At 41.0% G+C, this 17,102-nt stretch overlaps 1 protein-coding gene across 4 annotated transcripts; it reads right to left on the bottom strand.

The window, feature by feature from the left end:
- Positions 1–7,637: 7,637 nt before the first annotated feature.
- Positions 7,638–15,701, bottom strand: HMGB1 (high mobility group box 1). Of its 4 annotated transcripts, none has more exons than XM_012746526.3 (5): positions 15,545–15,701; positions 13,374–13,537; positions 13,029–13,174; positions 12,383–12,557; positions 7,638–11,388 (listed from the first exon to the last, which is right to left on the bottom strand). In XM_012746526.3, the coding sequence occupies exons 2-5, from the start codon at positions 13,521–13,523 to the stop codon at positions 11,212–11,214; spliced, it is 648 nt and encodes a 215-aa protein (XP_012601980.2). In that variant the 5' UTR covers positions 13,524–13,537; positions 15,545–15,701; the 3' UTR covers positions 7,638–11,211. The 4 variants fall into 4 exon arrangements, with proteins under 4 accessions (XP_012601980.2, XP_075865635.1, XP_075865636.1 ...); XM_076009520.1 differs by lacking the exon at positions 15,545–15,701 and adding an exon at positions 14,019–14,172; XM_076009521.1 differs by lacking the exon at positions 15,545–15,701 and adding an exon at positions 14,030–14,172.
- Positions 15,702–17,102: the final 1,401 nt, after the last annotated feature.

The following is a 17,102-nucleotide window of genomic DNA, read 5'->3' as shown; positions in this document are numbered from 1 at the left end:
ACAGATGTGTATCATCACACCCAGCAAAAGTGACAATCCTTTCTGATACTGATACCTACATCTGGAGATACTGTGAAAATTATATTCACTGGACATATTAGTGCCCATTCTTCCCACAATCTCAGAATTCATCACTTATTTCTCTGTAATTATAATGACATGTCCCCATTTCTTGCTAGCATTATACCTGGGTAGTAAGGTATGCCAACCTACGTTTCTAGAAATGACTTGTATCCTGTTCGTTATTAGAATCAACATGTTAGACTTTGTAGTTTGTCACATAGTAGAAAACAAATTCATTCATGAAGCACTTATTTATGAGCGCCAACCTAGGTGATACAACAGTCAAAAGATAGGAGTAGTCCCAGCCCTTCTGGAACTGACAAACTTACTAGAAAAATAAATGTTACCACATCTTTCGAACAAAGTGGTAAACAAATGCAATTTGAATTGCATTTGACTCCCTCCCTGCTGTTTAATAGAAAGTGGAAAATAGAAATCTTCTGTGCAAGGACTTTGGCTTGAAGGCAGCGTGCCTAGAGGTAGGGAACTGGGAATATAACACCACTGCCTATGGATTCTTGTCACCAGGGAAACTGGCCCTCTCTGGTGACTAGAAGAGAAAGAATTCAGGAAAGAAAAAAGAAAACCTGCCAAAGCCTCTCCATTGGAGAGGCCTGTGGGATGTGCACAGGCCCTGGCCAGCTTCCCACCGCACTCTCCTTGGTGGGCCAGGCACCCCCTGGCACTGGCTGTGGCCACAGAGAGGGAGGATTGGGTCAGGCTGAGCCAAGGAAAGTGGCTGAGGGGAGGAATCTTGGTGGATCAGCAGAACCTACCTGAAAGAAGAGACAAGTTCATTGGTTAATCAGAGAATTTACAGATCAGGAAACAAACTTGGTACCTGAGGGTTCTTTCATGCCTCAGACTTTCTCTCAAGGAAAAGACAGCTGAGTGTTTGCCCTGGGTCTGTTGGTTGGTTGGTTTGTTTGTTTTACCATTTTTGTACTTTCAAAGTCATGCTAAGCGTAAGTTTTAAGCTAGTGAGAAGACATGTACATACAGTAAATGGGTACCATACATTTAATGGTTCAATATTATGATGTTATAGCAGCCACATTTTGATGAATAACATTTCTTTTAAAATCCTTTTTTAAAAAATTGAAAGACTTCTTCATACTGGGGAGCAAATTTTTTTCTAAGTAAACTTAGATTGCAACTGTAATTTTGGTCATCTTTATCATGACTATATCTTGCTGGCTTATTCTTTTAAAAATCTTCCTCAGGCTTTTTCCCCTTAACTCTCTGAAGTGGTGCCAGATGGTTTTTATTCTGTTTTTAGCTAAAATTGGGTCCTGGAAAAGAATGTAGAGTAGATGATAAGGAGATTACTGTCATCTGATTCCATTATTCACCTAACTTCCTTCTTTCCTGGAATTAAAGACAAGAAACTATGGAGACCCATGTTCCAGAACCCTTGGGTGGAAACATAAGTTTTAGGAATTCCTTTGGATTTCTGGAAGTTAGTAAAAGCTACTCCTTGTAAGTCTGTTACTGTGAAATCACATCATAGCTCTTCTAGCAGTGGGTTGCCTATCTCTGGGGAAAATGGTTTCAGATTTCCTTTCATTGGAATGCGGCTCAGATGGGACCCCTCCATTTTGAGGGAGGTGCTTTGGATGGGTGTTCAGAAAGTCACGCCAATCAAGGAAATGTTAAGTTGTAAAAATTATCCCCTAGAACAGGCCCTCCAGCAGCAAGAACCCCTGCTGATGCTGAGGGACAGTTTCCCTGGTGAAAATTCTGGCTGCCATCCTTGGCCAAAGTGTTGTCCATTGACTCGCCAAAGCATGACTAGAGAACATGGCCAAACTCTCAAATAATATCACACTCAAGTCTACATATTTATCACACGCCCTTGGTCTACAGGTTTAAATAAAAAGAAGTAAAGTAACATATTCGACTCTAACATGAGCAGGCTTGGAATTTATCTATTTTCTTTTTTTTTCTTAATCCTTTTCACAAATACTTTATTTGATTGTGGAGTCATGAAAGCTAGTAAAGCACCACATATACTCACCAGTAAATTGGTATTAACTGATCAACACACAAGTGGACATATAGGAATAACTTCTATTGGGTGTTGGGCAGGTGGGGGGGAATGGGTATATACATACATAATGAGTGTGATGTTCACCATCTGGGGGATGGACACGCTTGACGCTCTGACTCCAGAGGGGAGGGAGGGCAAGGGAAATATACGTAACTTTAACATTTGTACCCCCATAATATGCTGGAAAAAATAAAAAATAATTTTTAAAAAAAGCTAGTAAACATATATTTTGAGGTTAATTTCTATTTGCACCAGCGGTTTCTTAATTTTCCCATTTAAAAAAAGATATTCAAAATAAACAAAATGGAAATATTTTTATTTTTTTTGAAATAGGGTCTCACTCTGTTGCCCAAGCTAGAGTGTAGTGATGTCATAGTTCGCTGCAACCTCAAACTCCTGGGCTCAAGCAATACTGCCTAAGCCTCTCCAGTAGCTGGAACTACAGGTACACGCCGCCACCATTCCCGGCTAATTTTTCTAATTTTTGTAGAGATGAGGCCTCGCTATGTTGCCCAGGCTGGTCTCAAAATCCTGGGGCCTCAAGGGATCCTCCTGCCTTGGCCTCCCAAAGTGCTAAGATTACAGGTGTGAGCCACCTTGCTCAGCCTTTGGTAGTTTTTTTAGTGAGGTTTTTTTTTGTTTTTTTTTTTTATGGTGACACATTTCTTGGATTTAGTGAGGTTTTAAGCACCATTATTAATTGCCTCCTAAGACTGGTCCTAAAGTGAGAAAAAATTAGATTTGGCCTAAAAATGAAGATATAGTATAGAATAATAAACAAAGTAAAAAACTGCATCTTTTCCCCCCTAGGTCAGTTGATTCTTAATTACAATTCTTTTTTTTTTCTTAAACCACAATTCTGTAAAAATCCTAAAGAACTTAACATTTAATTTTTTTCAATGTCAAGTGTTATATTAATACAGCTATTATATATTTCTAATTTTTAGAAATAAAATCAGTATTATTTCTAATGTCATATTATAATTATCTGTAGATGTTCAATGTATATAAACTCATGACATGAAAGTGTACAATGTTGACCTCTAAAATTTAGGTTCTTAAAAGAAACATGAAATTTACATTGCTTTTCAGGTTTGATCTATGTAGTATTAAATCTAGTAGTCATCAATGTATGAAAAAGATTCTTATCAGATTGTCTATCAGATAAATTATATATTATTAATTCAATTTCATATTGACATGTTGGTCACCATTAAATAAGATATGTATGCCTCAAAAGAATGTTGACCTACATCTTGGTCTTAAAACAATACATGAAAATGTATTTAACCTTATTTAAAGCATATATTTAAAGAATAAAATTCTGATACAATTACTGATTAGTAAATTTTGGAAATTATGTAGGTTATTATAAAGAATGGTGATACAATGAAGTGAAAAACCAAAAAACTCTAATGCTTTTGCAAAATTTTCAAAGTTTTCCCACCCGTTCCAATTGATCTGCACATTCACTTTTTACAGTTCTGCAATTACTTGAATATAAAAGCTCTTTCCATTAATCTTCAACCTGAAAAGTAGTAAAGTAACAGAAGTATAAAGGGGAATGGACATTTCAACCAAATGTCTTTCCAGTTTTTTTAGGCTTTTCATCTGCTTGCTTTGAAGGTTTACCCCTTTCACAATTTTCCCCAGTGTTGTAGGCTCAAACTTTTACAAAATCTTAGAAATCATGATCCTATTCTGTATCCTTTATATGTAAAATTGCCCGAATAGCCTTTATAAAAGCTATTATATTTTGAGTGAAAATTTTCCAAAAGCAGCCAGGTAAAACTCACCAAATTTGGTTCATCCTGTGATTGAGCAATTTCACTTTGAGGAATATATTTATATCCTAATAAAACAATTATGAACACAAAGGTATGAGTATAAGGTAAGGATAGCCAGCCTTATTTGTAACAGTAAAAAATCAGAAACTACCCAAATGTCCAGTAATACAGGATTGACTAAATAATTGATGGTCTTTTGCATTCATTCAGTGGAATATCACATGGGTATTAAAAATGATGCAGATTAGAATAAGAACATATTATATGATGACACATATTTCTTTGCTCAAGACAGACTGCTAAGCAGGAAAAGAAGCTTACAAATACAATGTCTGTAAACATATTGCCATTTTTGTAAAACAAATGTATATCTATATATACACAACAAAGACAAACAACCCAATTGAAATATGTGTTAAGGACTTGAGTTAGTTCTCCAAAGGAGCTTTACAAATGGCCAATAAACATATGAAAAGATGCTCAACATCATTAATCATTAGGGAAATACAAATCAAAACCACAATGAGATACCACTTAACACCCACTAGGATGGATATAATAATAATAATTTTTAAAAAATAGGAAAATGTGTTGGCAAGTTGTGGAGAAATTGGAACCCTCATGCATTGTTGGTTGGGAATGTTAAGTGGTGCAGCTGCTATGGAAAACACTTTGGCTGTTCCTCAAAATGTTAAACATACAGCCATTCCACTCCTAGGTATATACCCCCAAAATTGAAAGTATGTGCATGTATGTTCATAGCAGCACTACTCACAATAGCCAAAAGGTGGAAACAGCCCAAGAGTTTATCAATGGATAAACGGATAAAGGAATTATAGTATATAAATAAAATGGAATATTATTCAGGCTTAAAAAGGAATGAAGTACTGATACTATGCTAATTGTGGATGAACTGTGAAAATATTATGCTAAGTTAAAGAAGCTATGCCACCTACTTCTAGATGCAAAAAAAAAAAAAAAATAAAAATAAAGAAGCTAGGCATAAATGGTCAGTCACATATTGTGTGATTCCATTTATATGAAATACCAGAATAAATAAATCTATAGAGACCATGAGATTGGTGGTTGCCAAGGGCTAGGTAGGAGAGAAGACTTAATGGATATGAAGTTTCCTTTTGGGATGATGAAAAGGTTTTGGAACTAGATAGAGGTGGTGGTCGCAGAACACTGTGAATGTACTAAGTGTTACTCAATTGTTCCCTTTAAAATGGTTAATTTCATGCCATGTCTCGATTTTAAAAACTTATATACAATAATACATGTTATATATATATAAACTGGAAGGGTATACAATATGTTAATAGTCTTTCTGATTGGTAGAATTGTAGTTTTTTTTTTCCTGCTTATTTATTTTGTTTCAAGGAATGTAAATTTCATTCATAATAAGGGCAACCAGTTTTTCAAAAGTTATTGCTGTGTGGAGTGTATTGCCATCCTTCCACTTCTGGAAAGCCATGCTACAGTTTTAAGCAGCACCCATTCTTCTGATGACCACCAGCCCTTTAGAATCAGGTATTTTATAACTTTCTATCATGACTGGAAGTATTTTGGTTTGGTTTGGTTTGGAAGTGTTCTAAGTCCAAGTGAATCGAATCTCTCTCAGAGCTGGCAGGGTGCGCTGGCTGCACTAGCATATGAACAATTGTAGCCATGGCAGGAGAATCCAACCACGGAGGTGAGTGGCAGGGAAGAAGGCTTCCAGCCTCTTTGATGCTGTCCTTAAGGGAAGGGGAAGGAGCTCGCTGCACTTACTGTGAGCCAGGTACTACTGGATTGTTTTGATAGTGCTATTTGTCCTTGAGCAAGCCTCTGAGTCTCTATTACCTCTGTCCACTACTATAAAAAAATGCTCAGATGAGACTGCAATAACTCTTAGAGCCCCCTGGCCTCTAACAGGCTATGATTCTGCTGCATTGGTGCTATGCCTTATTCTGTTGATGGCTCCCAAAGCAGTGACAACTCTTGCCCTCCTCTGAAAAGAGGCTCTCCAGTCAGGCTGATTCCCTAAGGCAGAGCAGGACCTGGGCTTCCTTCAAATTCAGGAGGTGGTAGGGGTGGGCAAGTTGCAATGTCTTTGCTCTGAATAGCCTCCTTATTCTTCATACCATCCCGGGCATTACACTGGCACCTGAGGGTCTGGCAATTGAGGGTCGTGTTTTTCTTTATCTTTAGTACTCTCTCACACCCAACAGATACTTATTTTATAAGACTTTTTATTCTCTTACCTGGTTATGTTCTGCACACTTTGTAAGATGATCTTTAATTGAAACTCAATAAACAAAAATATGGTAAAGCCTGTAATTAGAGATTCTATGTAACTCTAGGGAACCAAGCTTAATTCCTCTTTCAGCCTATAAACAAAACTGTGTTTATGAACCCATTTGGAATATGTCCTTTACCCTTAAAGTACCACCTCCAGCAAGGAGGTGAAGCAGTGGTGAACTTTGTTCCATTTAAGGCAAATCCTCAGTGTCCATTCCAATACTGTAACCTATCTCCTAAGCCCTAGAATCTGGCCCACATGATCCTTTAATTTCTCATTCTTTTGCTATACCTTATAGCCAAACTTGGTTTTCCAAAACTATTGACTGCAGCTTCTATAAGATTGACACACTGTCTGCCCAGATAAAACACCAATAATGAAAACTACCAGATACTTCCATGCCAAAATGGGAAGGAACCTCCTCATTTTCACGCAATGGATAAACTTAGTCATTGCAGTAACTTTTTATTTTTATTTTTTTGAGACAGTTTTGCTTTGTTGCCCAGGCTAGAGTGAGTGCCATGGCATCAGCCTAGCTCACAGCAACCTCAAACTCCTGGGCTCAAGCAATCCTGCTGCCTCAGCCTCCCAAGGAGCTGGGACTACAGGCATGCGCCAGTATGCCTGGCTAATTTTTTCTCTATATATTAGTTGGCCAATTAATTTCTTTCTATTTATAGTAGAAACGGGGTCTCGCTCTTGCTCAGGCTGGTTTCGAACTCCTGACCTTGAGCGATCTTCCCGCCTCAGCCTCCCAGAGTGTTAGGATTACAGGCGTGAGCCACCGCGCCTGGCCTGGGGTAACTTTTTAGAAAAATAGGTTAGCAGTTTAAATAAGCAATAGCTATACTCAGGGTCTTTCAGTTGCAATTCCGTCTGTGTTCCCAGTTGTGTTTGGGTAGCTCTGGACAAATAGAATTTCAGTATTTTAATTTTTCATCTTTTAAAAATGAGTATTTCATGGGCTACTAAGCAGGACAGGCAGCTGCAGCAAAAACACCTGGAGGGCGGGATAAATGTGCTAGGTGGCCCGCAGGCTGTAGTTTGAGGATGCCGGGTCCAAACTAGTGGGCAGGCCTAGAGGCAAAAGTGATTACTTACATTTTCTCCTGGTAGATAGGATCTATTTTGGACTGATACTCATTGGAAGATGAGCATTATATTCTGGAGTGTGGTATGTTATGTGTCATTCCACGTTCTGTGATATGATCCCATGCCATGACTTATCGTGAAATAGCAGCAATCCTATAACAGCATCATTTTGCCTCATTACTCCAGGGAGCAACTTGGCTGAGACCCAGAGAATTTCCCAAGTTGTGGCCAGTGTCAGCACTGCTTTGCTCTTAGAAGGGGAAAAGAAAATGAACCATCCCTTCCAACTTTTGCGGGATAGCTATCCAAACCATTTTCTGGCTTTTATCTAGTTTTAAAAGGCATTTTATGTTTTGAGAGAGAGAGAGAGTCTCTGTTACCCAGCCTAGCTTACAGCAACCTCAAACCCCTGGGCTCAAGCAATCCTACCGCCTCAGCCTCCTGCGCAGCTGGGACTAAAGGCATATGCTATCATGTCTGGCAAATTTTTTTTCTATATACTTTTAGTTGTCTGGCTAATTTCTGGTTTTTTTTTAGTAGAGATGGGGTCTTGCTCTTGCTCAGGCTGGTCTGGAACTCCTGAGCTCAAACAATCCTCCTACCTCAGCCTCCTAGAGGGCCAGGATTACAGGTGAGCCACCATGCCCAGCCTAAAAGGCATCCTATCATGCCTGTAACCCCAGCACTTTGGGAGGCCAAGGCAGAATCACTAGAGGCCAAGTGATTGAGACCAGCCTAGGCAACATAGCAAGACCCCATCTCTACAAAAAATTAAAAATTAGCTGTGCATAGTGGCACATATCTGTAGTCCCAGCTACTCAGAGGAGGCTGAAGTGGGTTACTTGAGCCCAGGAGTTGAAGGCTGCAGTAAGCTATGATTGTGCCAACTACTCTCCAGCCTGGGCAAAAGTGAGACCTTCTCTTAAAAAAAAAAAAAAAAAAAAGGCATTTCAGGGGTCACTTGAAAGTGACATAAAGCACAAATATAAAAAATAAATTTAAGTGACTATTATCGCAATCCCTTATTAATAAAACAGCCAAATAGCCAATGGTTCACATCTAAGCCAAGTTAATTCCGACATAAGTTTGATTTGTGCAAATTTGCAGATACTATCATATGCAAAAATGCCTGACTGGTACTGAAAGCTATTTCAAGTTCTTACAGGTGGTTGTGTTATACCAACCAGACCTAAATTTGAACTTTCATTATAGACATGTGGTCAAGCAAGGTAGTAGCCGTGTTTATTCAAAAATCACTATTTCGTCTTTCCTGTGCAGTTTTCAATATAGCTAGATACTACCATCATGTCTCAGCATGTTAGATTCTCAAGGCAGTGAAGGAAATAATCTGTTGAATGGCTACTTTGTGTCACCTGGGCACTTTTCCTATCTTTATCACTTACTTAATCCCTAAACCCTGCAGTACACAGGACACATACAAGACTTTTCAGCTATCGCTGTAAGAAAGCAAGTATGACAAATTATCAACACCTTGATGGGAGAGCACCAGAATTATAGCAGTTAACCAGCAACAACTCTCAACCTTTACACAGCAAGTTAGGAAATTGGATTTAGAGAAATTTTAATCAGAATGTAATATACTGATTTAAAATACTAAATTATATGCTATTTAATCTGTTCTTGATGTTATGAAAATCTTTAAATCCCACAGCACCATTAACTACCTCAGAATTAAAATAGTTCCTACACATTCTGAAAAACCTATCTCCAGTTTTAACAGATTTTACACTGAATCATCTAAGTCTTATAATTGCCTCTCACCTCCACAAACTTGAGTTTTAGACATCTAACTTCCCAGGAATACTGTTGGAACACTAAACTATTAATTTTCAGGTTGAAGAGAATTTTTGTCCATTTTTTCCTGTTAAGATCTGAGGTCAGTTAAAAAGTAACCTAAAAAATCTTTCTCATTTTCAACATCTCAAAAATGGTAGTTGTCATGACACACCTACTAAAGTTAAGTTTCCTTGCCAGAATTCATTTTTAAATAGATCAGACTTACTAATGTTGATTCTATAGCTATAGAAACTTCCATCTAAATCAGATTAAATGAGTCATTTGTTCCCTTTGACTAAAAATTTGATAAATGTTGAAACAATTACAGCCTTTCCATCACTAACCCTGCTTTTCACTTACACGTGCCTTACTTTAAAAAATCTTGTTTAATCATTCTGAGAATAAAATTAGTTTTTCCTCATTTATATATATAGCATCCACTGAGAGTACTTAGAATGTTTGACAAAACCTGTTTTTATCAGCCCATTAACCTATTTATAAGCATAAAGTGAGTATTTTTAAAAGGAAAAACTTTGCCAGTCCTTATATTTAAAAGGTGTTGCTAAGAGGTATTATTGGAAACAAGATTAAAATATATAACAAAAATCTTAAATTCTTAAGTGAAAGCCATTTAACTAATATTTAAAACCTCTGCAATTATTAGTTTATTAGTATCATCCAGAACTCAGATGTTCAGTATTCCTCCTAAAATTACATAAACAAATGCAAATGGAAAGAATCCAAGTCAAAATTATATAACAAAACAGCACTCCATCACAAAAGCGTGTAAAATTACAAGAACGCTATTTTAAAATACTGGCACTTTTAAGAGAAGGATAATCTCAAAAAACCTCAAAATTGCCAAATTGTTCCCTAAACTGCTAAGCAGATAAACATAACTTCAACAAATCAGTTTGGGTTTTGTAAAGAAAAATTAAATTCAAATAAATTCAATAATTTGTATTGAAATGCAAAGTTTAAGTTTCACCTTTCCTCATCAATTTGATTTGTAAAATGGCAAGCCATAATACAGGAAAACCCAATTTTAAAATGTGGTATCATTTTAAAGGCTGGCCCAATTAATTAAAGATACTCTTAACGGAGAACCTTAAGTTTCCTGAGCAGTCCATATTTAGATAAATGGGAAAAGACATTTATGGCCAGCACTTAGTCTTCACTGGGAATAACATCAACAAAAAATGTAATATGGCAGTCTTGTATTTTAAGCTCACGCTTTTGGGGATACATTCTCAGGTCTTCTTTAATGTGGGAACTGCAACATATAACTGCCATTACATGGTAATGGGAGTTAAAGAATAGAGTCCTCATGTAAAGATTAGAACATACTTTTCTATTAGTCCTTCAAGGACAGACTCTCAAAATGTTTTGATTCTAATAATGCCATGCTGTGAGTAGACTGGTTACTCTTCACTTTGTAAATATAAGTGGGCTATGTGAAATTTATCAACTTTGGAGTTTAAGTTATAGATGAAAACTGTCTCAATTTAATTTTTATTACCCCCATCATGATATGCAGGGTGTGCAGACAAAAGCTTTTTATCAGCTAACTATATGAAAAGATAAACACTGTAATAACTCATGTGATCCATAATGGGCAAAAGCAAAAGACTAGCTTCCCCTCAAGAAGAAATATTTCAGACCTATGAAAAGGACAACAATACTAATAAAAAAAATTGTATTTACTTAGAAGCATTCAGAATGTCAACAAAACAGCTGCAACTTTTTTTTTGCAATTACAGAGTGGTATTCAGTTAACAGAACAACAATTATTTCGTATAAGCTGCATCAGAGACAACTGAAGATGAAAAAACTACCATCCCCATATATAACTAATTTGTGCTGTGCACCAACAAGAACCTGCTTTAAATTTCCATGCCAATTTACAACCCCCATACTGTACCAGGCAAGGTTAGTGGCTATTGAAAATACCACCAGGACAGGGCTAGCTAAAGACACATTCGGTAGTGTGTTAACTATACAAAAAAAGACACTGTACAGTTTAAAAACAAATCTTACACAGCCTTACATTTCAATTTTTTTCTTTAAAAGGAGTGAGTTGTGTACAGGGGGGTTAAATGCTTTATAGACAAGAAAAAAAAAACTGCGCTAGAACCAACTTATTCATCATCATCATCTTCTTCTTCATCTTCATCTTCTTCATCTTCCTCCTCCTCTTCATCCTCTTCATCTTCCTCATCTTCCTCCTCTTCCTTCTTTTTCTTGCTTTTTTCAGCCTTGACGACTCCCTTTTTTGCTGCATCAGGCTTTCCTTTAGCTCGGTATGCAGCAATATCCTTCCAAAATAAAGGCAAGATAAAACAGTAGGAAACGAAAAAATTGTTAAGTAAGGGGAGAAATAGAACATGGCAAAACTATGAGAAAGAAACAAGTCACACTAAAATTATCAGACACATGTAGACCCACTCAACTCCAGAAATAACCAGAACGTCAAGTTATGCACATTAAAATACTATGGGGATCATTATAATTATAGCAATCTATAACTCATTAAATGGCATGGTCTAGTATTTGCAAAAGTTATGCCTCATTGAGGTGCAATTATGTACAACATCCTAACTCTAGTTTATTAAAACTAGAATGTAGAGACTTTGATTAAAGGGTAGACACTGCCACCTTCTGAATGCAAAAAAGCATTCTACAGGTTTATATTGTCAGACCCCAATCCAGAGAACATTTCCTCTTAAAAAAAAAAAAAAAGTAACTTGCCAGTAAGCATGCAAATAGGTTAAACATCTACAAATACATATTTTTCAGAATGACTAAAGAAGCTAAAAATTAGGAACTTAATATTTTAATTTTAATTATGAGTTATAGATTTCCTTCATCTTATTTACTGTACAGATAGGCAGACTTGAAATTTAACTTAGTGATGGTGTAATTTTTGGGGGGTACCTGAAGATACATAAATGTTTCAGGGTATGATTATGAAAAATATAGCCTATATTACTTTATCCAGCCTAATTTTTAAATTATATGTCTGACCATTTACAAATGATTATTTTTGACTAGAGTACCCACCAAAACTTTCACCAATTTGGACATACTATGAAATAATAACATCAATTTAAATGTATAGTCTTTGTCTAAGTCTAATCATGTAACAATTTATTTGGTCCTCCATATTATTGATGACTTGGTCAACATCATACTTAATGTAGCAGTTACACACTAGAAACTATTACACCTCAAACTCAAAACAGGAAATTAAGATGAGACAACAACTACCATCATTCAACATCTGGCATACCTCCTCCTTCCATCACTTACCTTTTCATACTTTTCCTTCAGCTTTGCAGCCTTCTTTTCATAAGGCTGCTTATCATCTGCAGCAGTGTTATTCCACATCTCTCCCAGTTTCTTTGCAACATCACCAATGGAAAGGCCAGGATGTTCTCCTTTGATTTTAGGGCGATACTCAGAACAGAACAAGAAAAAGGCCGAACTATAAAAGGAGAAATTTAATTTTAGGATTCTAAAATTAGTAGATCACAAAACAAATACTGTCATCAAATATACACTATACTACTATATAAAAGCTGCCTATTAACAGCTTCCAATTAACAGCCTGATAAAATTCTCTTGTGCATTGGACAGGGTAAATATATAATATAATAAGCTAAATATCCTTCACAACCAAAGCTTAAGTTACAATTATTTAACTTGTAAGAGTTAAATGTTCTTCTGAGCTCCAGAAGAACAGTCTACAAATATTACAAGATATACTAGGCAAAGGAGGCCAAGTGTCTAATCCAAATGTTCTAACACTCTCATCCAACAGGAACTTATATTTAAATATACCAATGTGAAATATTAGCTAAGAAACTTTGCACTCAACTCACAGGTGGCTTGCTAAATTTCTATCAGATTCTACTGTAAAACATGCCTGGAAAATAAATATAGGCAAGATACTCACGGAGGCCTCTTGGGTGCATTGGGATCCTTGAACTTCTTTTTTGTTTCCCCTTTAGGAGGGATATAGGTTTTCATTTCTCTTTCATAACGGGCCTTGTCCGCCTTTGCCATATCTTCAAACTTTCCTTTCTCTTTAGCAGACATGGTCTACAAAAGAATTACTTGCAAACTTAGGTTATAAAAATTTTAATACATCACTCTCAAAAACACAAAACGAGTAAAACCATGTCCTTTGCTATTCAATAGCCTCACATTGTAAGAACACCAGCTAGGCTTTTAAACCCCCCCATTAGGAAATCATAACTGTTTTTTAATCATCTTGTTAGTACATCTTAAGCCTTCTTACCTTCCACCTCTCTGAGCACTTCTTAGAAAACTCTGAGAAGTTGACTGAAGCATCTGGGTGCTTCTTCTTGTGCTCCTCCCGGCAAGTTTGCACAAAGAATGCATATGATGACATTTTGCCTCTCGGCTTCTTAGGATCTCCTTTGCCCATGTTTAGTTATTTTTCTAAAAAATAAATGTTTGATGTTAGCAATAAAACTATGACATTTAAGAGGTGAGAGCTTAAGCTTAAAGTACTTTGTTAGGAACTGAATGAAAACTAAAGTACTGGTTATTTAAGAGTGACATTAACCTCCATAAAAACCAGACAACATGGCAGTGACAGCCAATTCCTAGAAGGGGCTATGCCAAGCAAAAAAAAACGGTCCTTCAACGTGATCTCAAAAAGTATAAAAACAAGGGTATATACTTAAACAGCATTCCATATCTGCCTGTGTCTGTTCTAAGTATCTAACTAGTCATTTAAACAATTTTTTAAATCCAGAAAACCATTTTTAACCAAGAAAACCAAAGGTCAGAAAACGTGCTGCCAATTCGTGGATCTTTGCTAGATAGAGAACAGGGAAGAGCTTAAGTGAGCAGACCCTTCCAAATTATGAAACCTTAAAAAAATAAATCACCGTGCATCTAAAGTTTTCCCAATTACTTTTAAAATACCCCCTTTGCATAAAACTTTGCTGCGAGGAGAGAGCAGCAAGCTCCAGCGCTCGGAACCGGGCTGGGGGGTGGCGGTGCCACCGCGAGGCAGCTTCCTATCGGTTTGGCCCAGAGATGTATTTCTGTTCTGACTAAACACGTCCGGTCTGAAGTTTCTCCGAGTAAACAAGGATGAGGGACAAAAGCCACTCCTGCCCGTGGCTCGGTGGCCCCCTCCCTCCCACTAGGGGAGTATTTTTCGGGCCGGTGAAAGTTGGGGTGACTCCCGCGCGGGGCGGGCCCCCGCCCCCAGAACTTCGCCCGCGGCCGCGCGCCGGGGCGAGGGTTCGCGGCCGGGCTCCCAGGCCGGAGGCCGCCACGTGCGCCCGGCAGGCCCGCGCCGCCGCCGCCCCCATTTTGTCAGGCTCGGCGCAGGGAGAAGCCCCGCTCGAAATGGGGGCTGGCTCCGCCCGCGGCCGCCGGGGCCGGCGCGCACGGAATGGCCGCTGCGCGTCTTCCCCGCCTGCGCCGCCGCCGCCGCCGCGAGGGCGAGCGCGAGCGAGAATATGGCTCCTTCCCTTTGTGTGTGTGTGTGTGTGAGTGTGTGAGTGCGAGCGAGGCGGCGGCGGGCGGGGTGCGCGCCGCGCTCTGGCGCACACACTCGGCCATTACGGCCGGGGGAGGGGCGGGGGGCGCGCGGCCCTCCCTCGCTCCCCTCCCCCTCCGGCCGCGGGGTGGGGGCGCCGCGAGGGCCCACCCGCCCGCCGCTCCCCGTCTCCCTCCGCGCGGGCCCGCGCGCCCCGCCGCCCCCGCACGGAGAACGCGGGGCTGTGAAAAGAGAGAGGAAAAAAAAAGTTGCCTCGGAACTGCTGCGCCCAGCTCCCCCGCCCGCCCGCCCGCCTTGTTTTCTCTCCAGCCAGCAGCGCCGGGCCCGAGTCAGCCATGTTCCAGCGAGCGCAGCGGCGCCGCTCCCCCCGCCGCCGGGCCGCCGCCGCCGCCGCGCCCGGGCCGAGGCCGGCCGGGCCCGCACCGCCGCCCCCGGGCCGCCGCGCCGCCCTCGCCCGCCGCCCGCCCGCCCGGCCGCGCTCCCCGCCGGCGCCCGGCTCGCTGCGGCGGCGGCCAATGCAGCCCGGGGAAGCGCCGCCGCTGCCCTCCCGCCGCCGCCCCGGCCGCGCTCCGCGCACGCCGCCCGCCCGAACGCCCGGCCCGGGGGCCGAAAACACGTTAAAAATTTTTTAATTAAAAAAAAATTTTTTTTTTGCGCCAGTCAGCGCGGACGGCGCCGCGGGTGGAAACTCGCGGGGCTCGGGGTTCCCGGCGCCTCAGGCAGCCTGTGGGCCGGGGCTCCGGCGCGGGGCAGCGTCCCCGGCGCCCGAGCAGAGGCTCGCTCCGTGCGCAGTTCCCCCCACGGTCCCCCCTCATTTGCCTTTGTGTGGATCCTGACCCGCCGGCTCCCGGCCGCGGGGATCCGGCCGCCGCGCGGGCTGGGGAGCTGCCGGAGGCGCTTTCCCCGCCGCGGCGCTGCCCCAGACTCACCCTCAGCGAGGCACAGAGTCGCCCAGTGCCCGTCCGGCTCTCACTTGCCCCGGCGCTGTCTCTATGGAGCTCAATGTACTGCAATGGCTGTGAGAGCGGGAGCCAGACGCAGCCTCCTCACTCTCTCCGCTCTGTAACATTACTCTCCAGCCAGCGCGGCTCCTATTGGCTACCGCCAACTCACGGGGCTCGCTCATTGGCCCGATACCTCCCATTGTCCTGACCAGAGCCCGTTTGCTATTGGCTGTCTCCGGGGACACGTCATCAAGGATTGAAACAGCGCGTAAATCCGAATGTGTGTGTATGCCGGGCAAAGAGGCTGAGGCGGGAGAGGCAGAGGCAGAGGCAGCAGCTGCTACGGGAAAGCAGAGCTCTATGGTGTATGTGTGCATGTGTCTAACCCAAGCCAGCCCCACACCGGAGCGGCCGCCGGAGCGAAAAGGGCCTGACTTTTCCACAAGTGCCTCCAACTCCTCAGGCAAAAGAGACACCCACAGGCCTCGCCCCCCCCTTCTTGCCCCACACTCACGCCCAAAGCCGTTGAGATAAGAGGCCCCAGGCTTTTAATGGTCCTTCAAAAGTGAGGGCGACGCTATGAGAGAATGTCCGCTAAAAATTGGGGTCTCTGCTAGTGCAGAGGGGCGGAAGCCGCCGAGTCTCGAGCCCCTCGACAGCCTCTGGTTGCTTTATGCTTTAGGTCTCTGGAAACGCAGGGCTTCTATAAGAAAGTGACACGATCCAGCCAGCCGGGTTTAAAATGCCCCTTTTCTGGGCTCATAAGCCCTCACGTCAGGCTTGCTGAACAGCTGAAATCTTGACTCACTGAGCAGGCATTCAGTTTCACCCTTTTTCTGGGTTTGATCGAGTTTCACAGCATGTCTAGAACTTTTTATTTAAATACAAAGCCCTGTCTTAACTTCCTGGAAATCAAATAATTATTCCGTGTAATTAAAGCACAGCCACTTCGTTTTGATATGGGGTACTCTGGCAGGAAATGTTTGTGAGGGCCTGCTAGAATTAACAAATTCATTAGAGGCCACATTTTAAACTGTTTGGCTATTTTATTTGACTTGGTGTGGATTACTGTTATAATCAAACGAATCCTTGTGATGCTATCTTTCCTTCCCATCACACCACTTAGTGCATCCATGTAACTGCTCTAGGATTACAGGAGTTGTAGGTATATTGTTACCCGAAGGATTAGATGCAGGCAGAGAGTGCATATGCCCAAATCCACAGGCTGTGGTTTCTCTAACTCACCAAGCTGGCTGGTATTAATAGACATACTTATGTCTGTGGAGAAAATGTGCTGTCTGTAATGGTTAGTTCTGAAGACCTTACAGTTGTATCAGTCCTTTATGAAACTACTATCTATTCCTTTTAGCCTGAGCAGACCACACCCATATTCTTTATAACAGACTTCCCCTCCCCCCCATACTTTCTAATGGTATTTTATACACTTCTAAATCCAACAACCAATTTCTCCAAATTTAATTAGATCAAAGTTAAAACAAATCACCTATAGTGTGTTAATTTGATTTTTTATATGGCTCCTAAG

Source organism: Microcebus murinus, chromosome 13 (assembly GCF_040939455.1).
Source record: "Microcebus murinus isolate Inina chromosome 13, M.murinus_Inina_mat1.0, whole genome shotgun sequence".
Taxonomy (NCBI): domain Eukaryota; kingdom Metazoa; phylum Chordata; class Mammalia; order Primates; family Cheirogaleidae; genus Microcebus; species Microcebus murinus.
The sequence above is the reverse complement of the archived record's forward strand: the minus strand, read 5'-3'. Positions and strand labels throughout refer to the sequence as shown.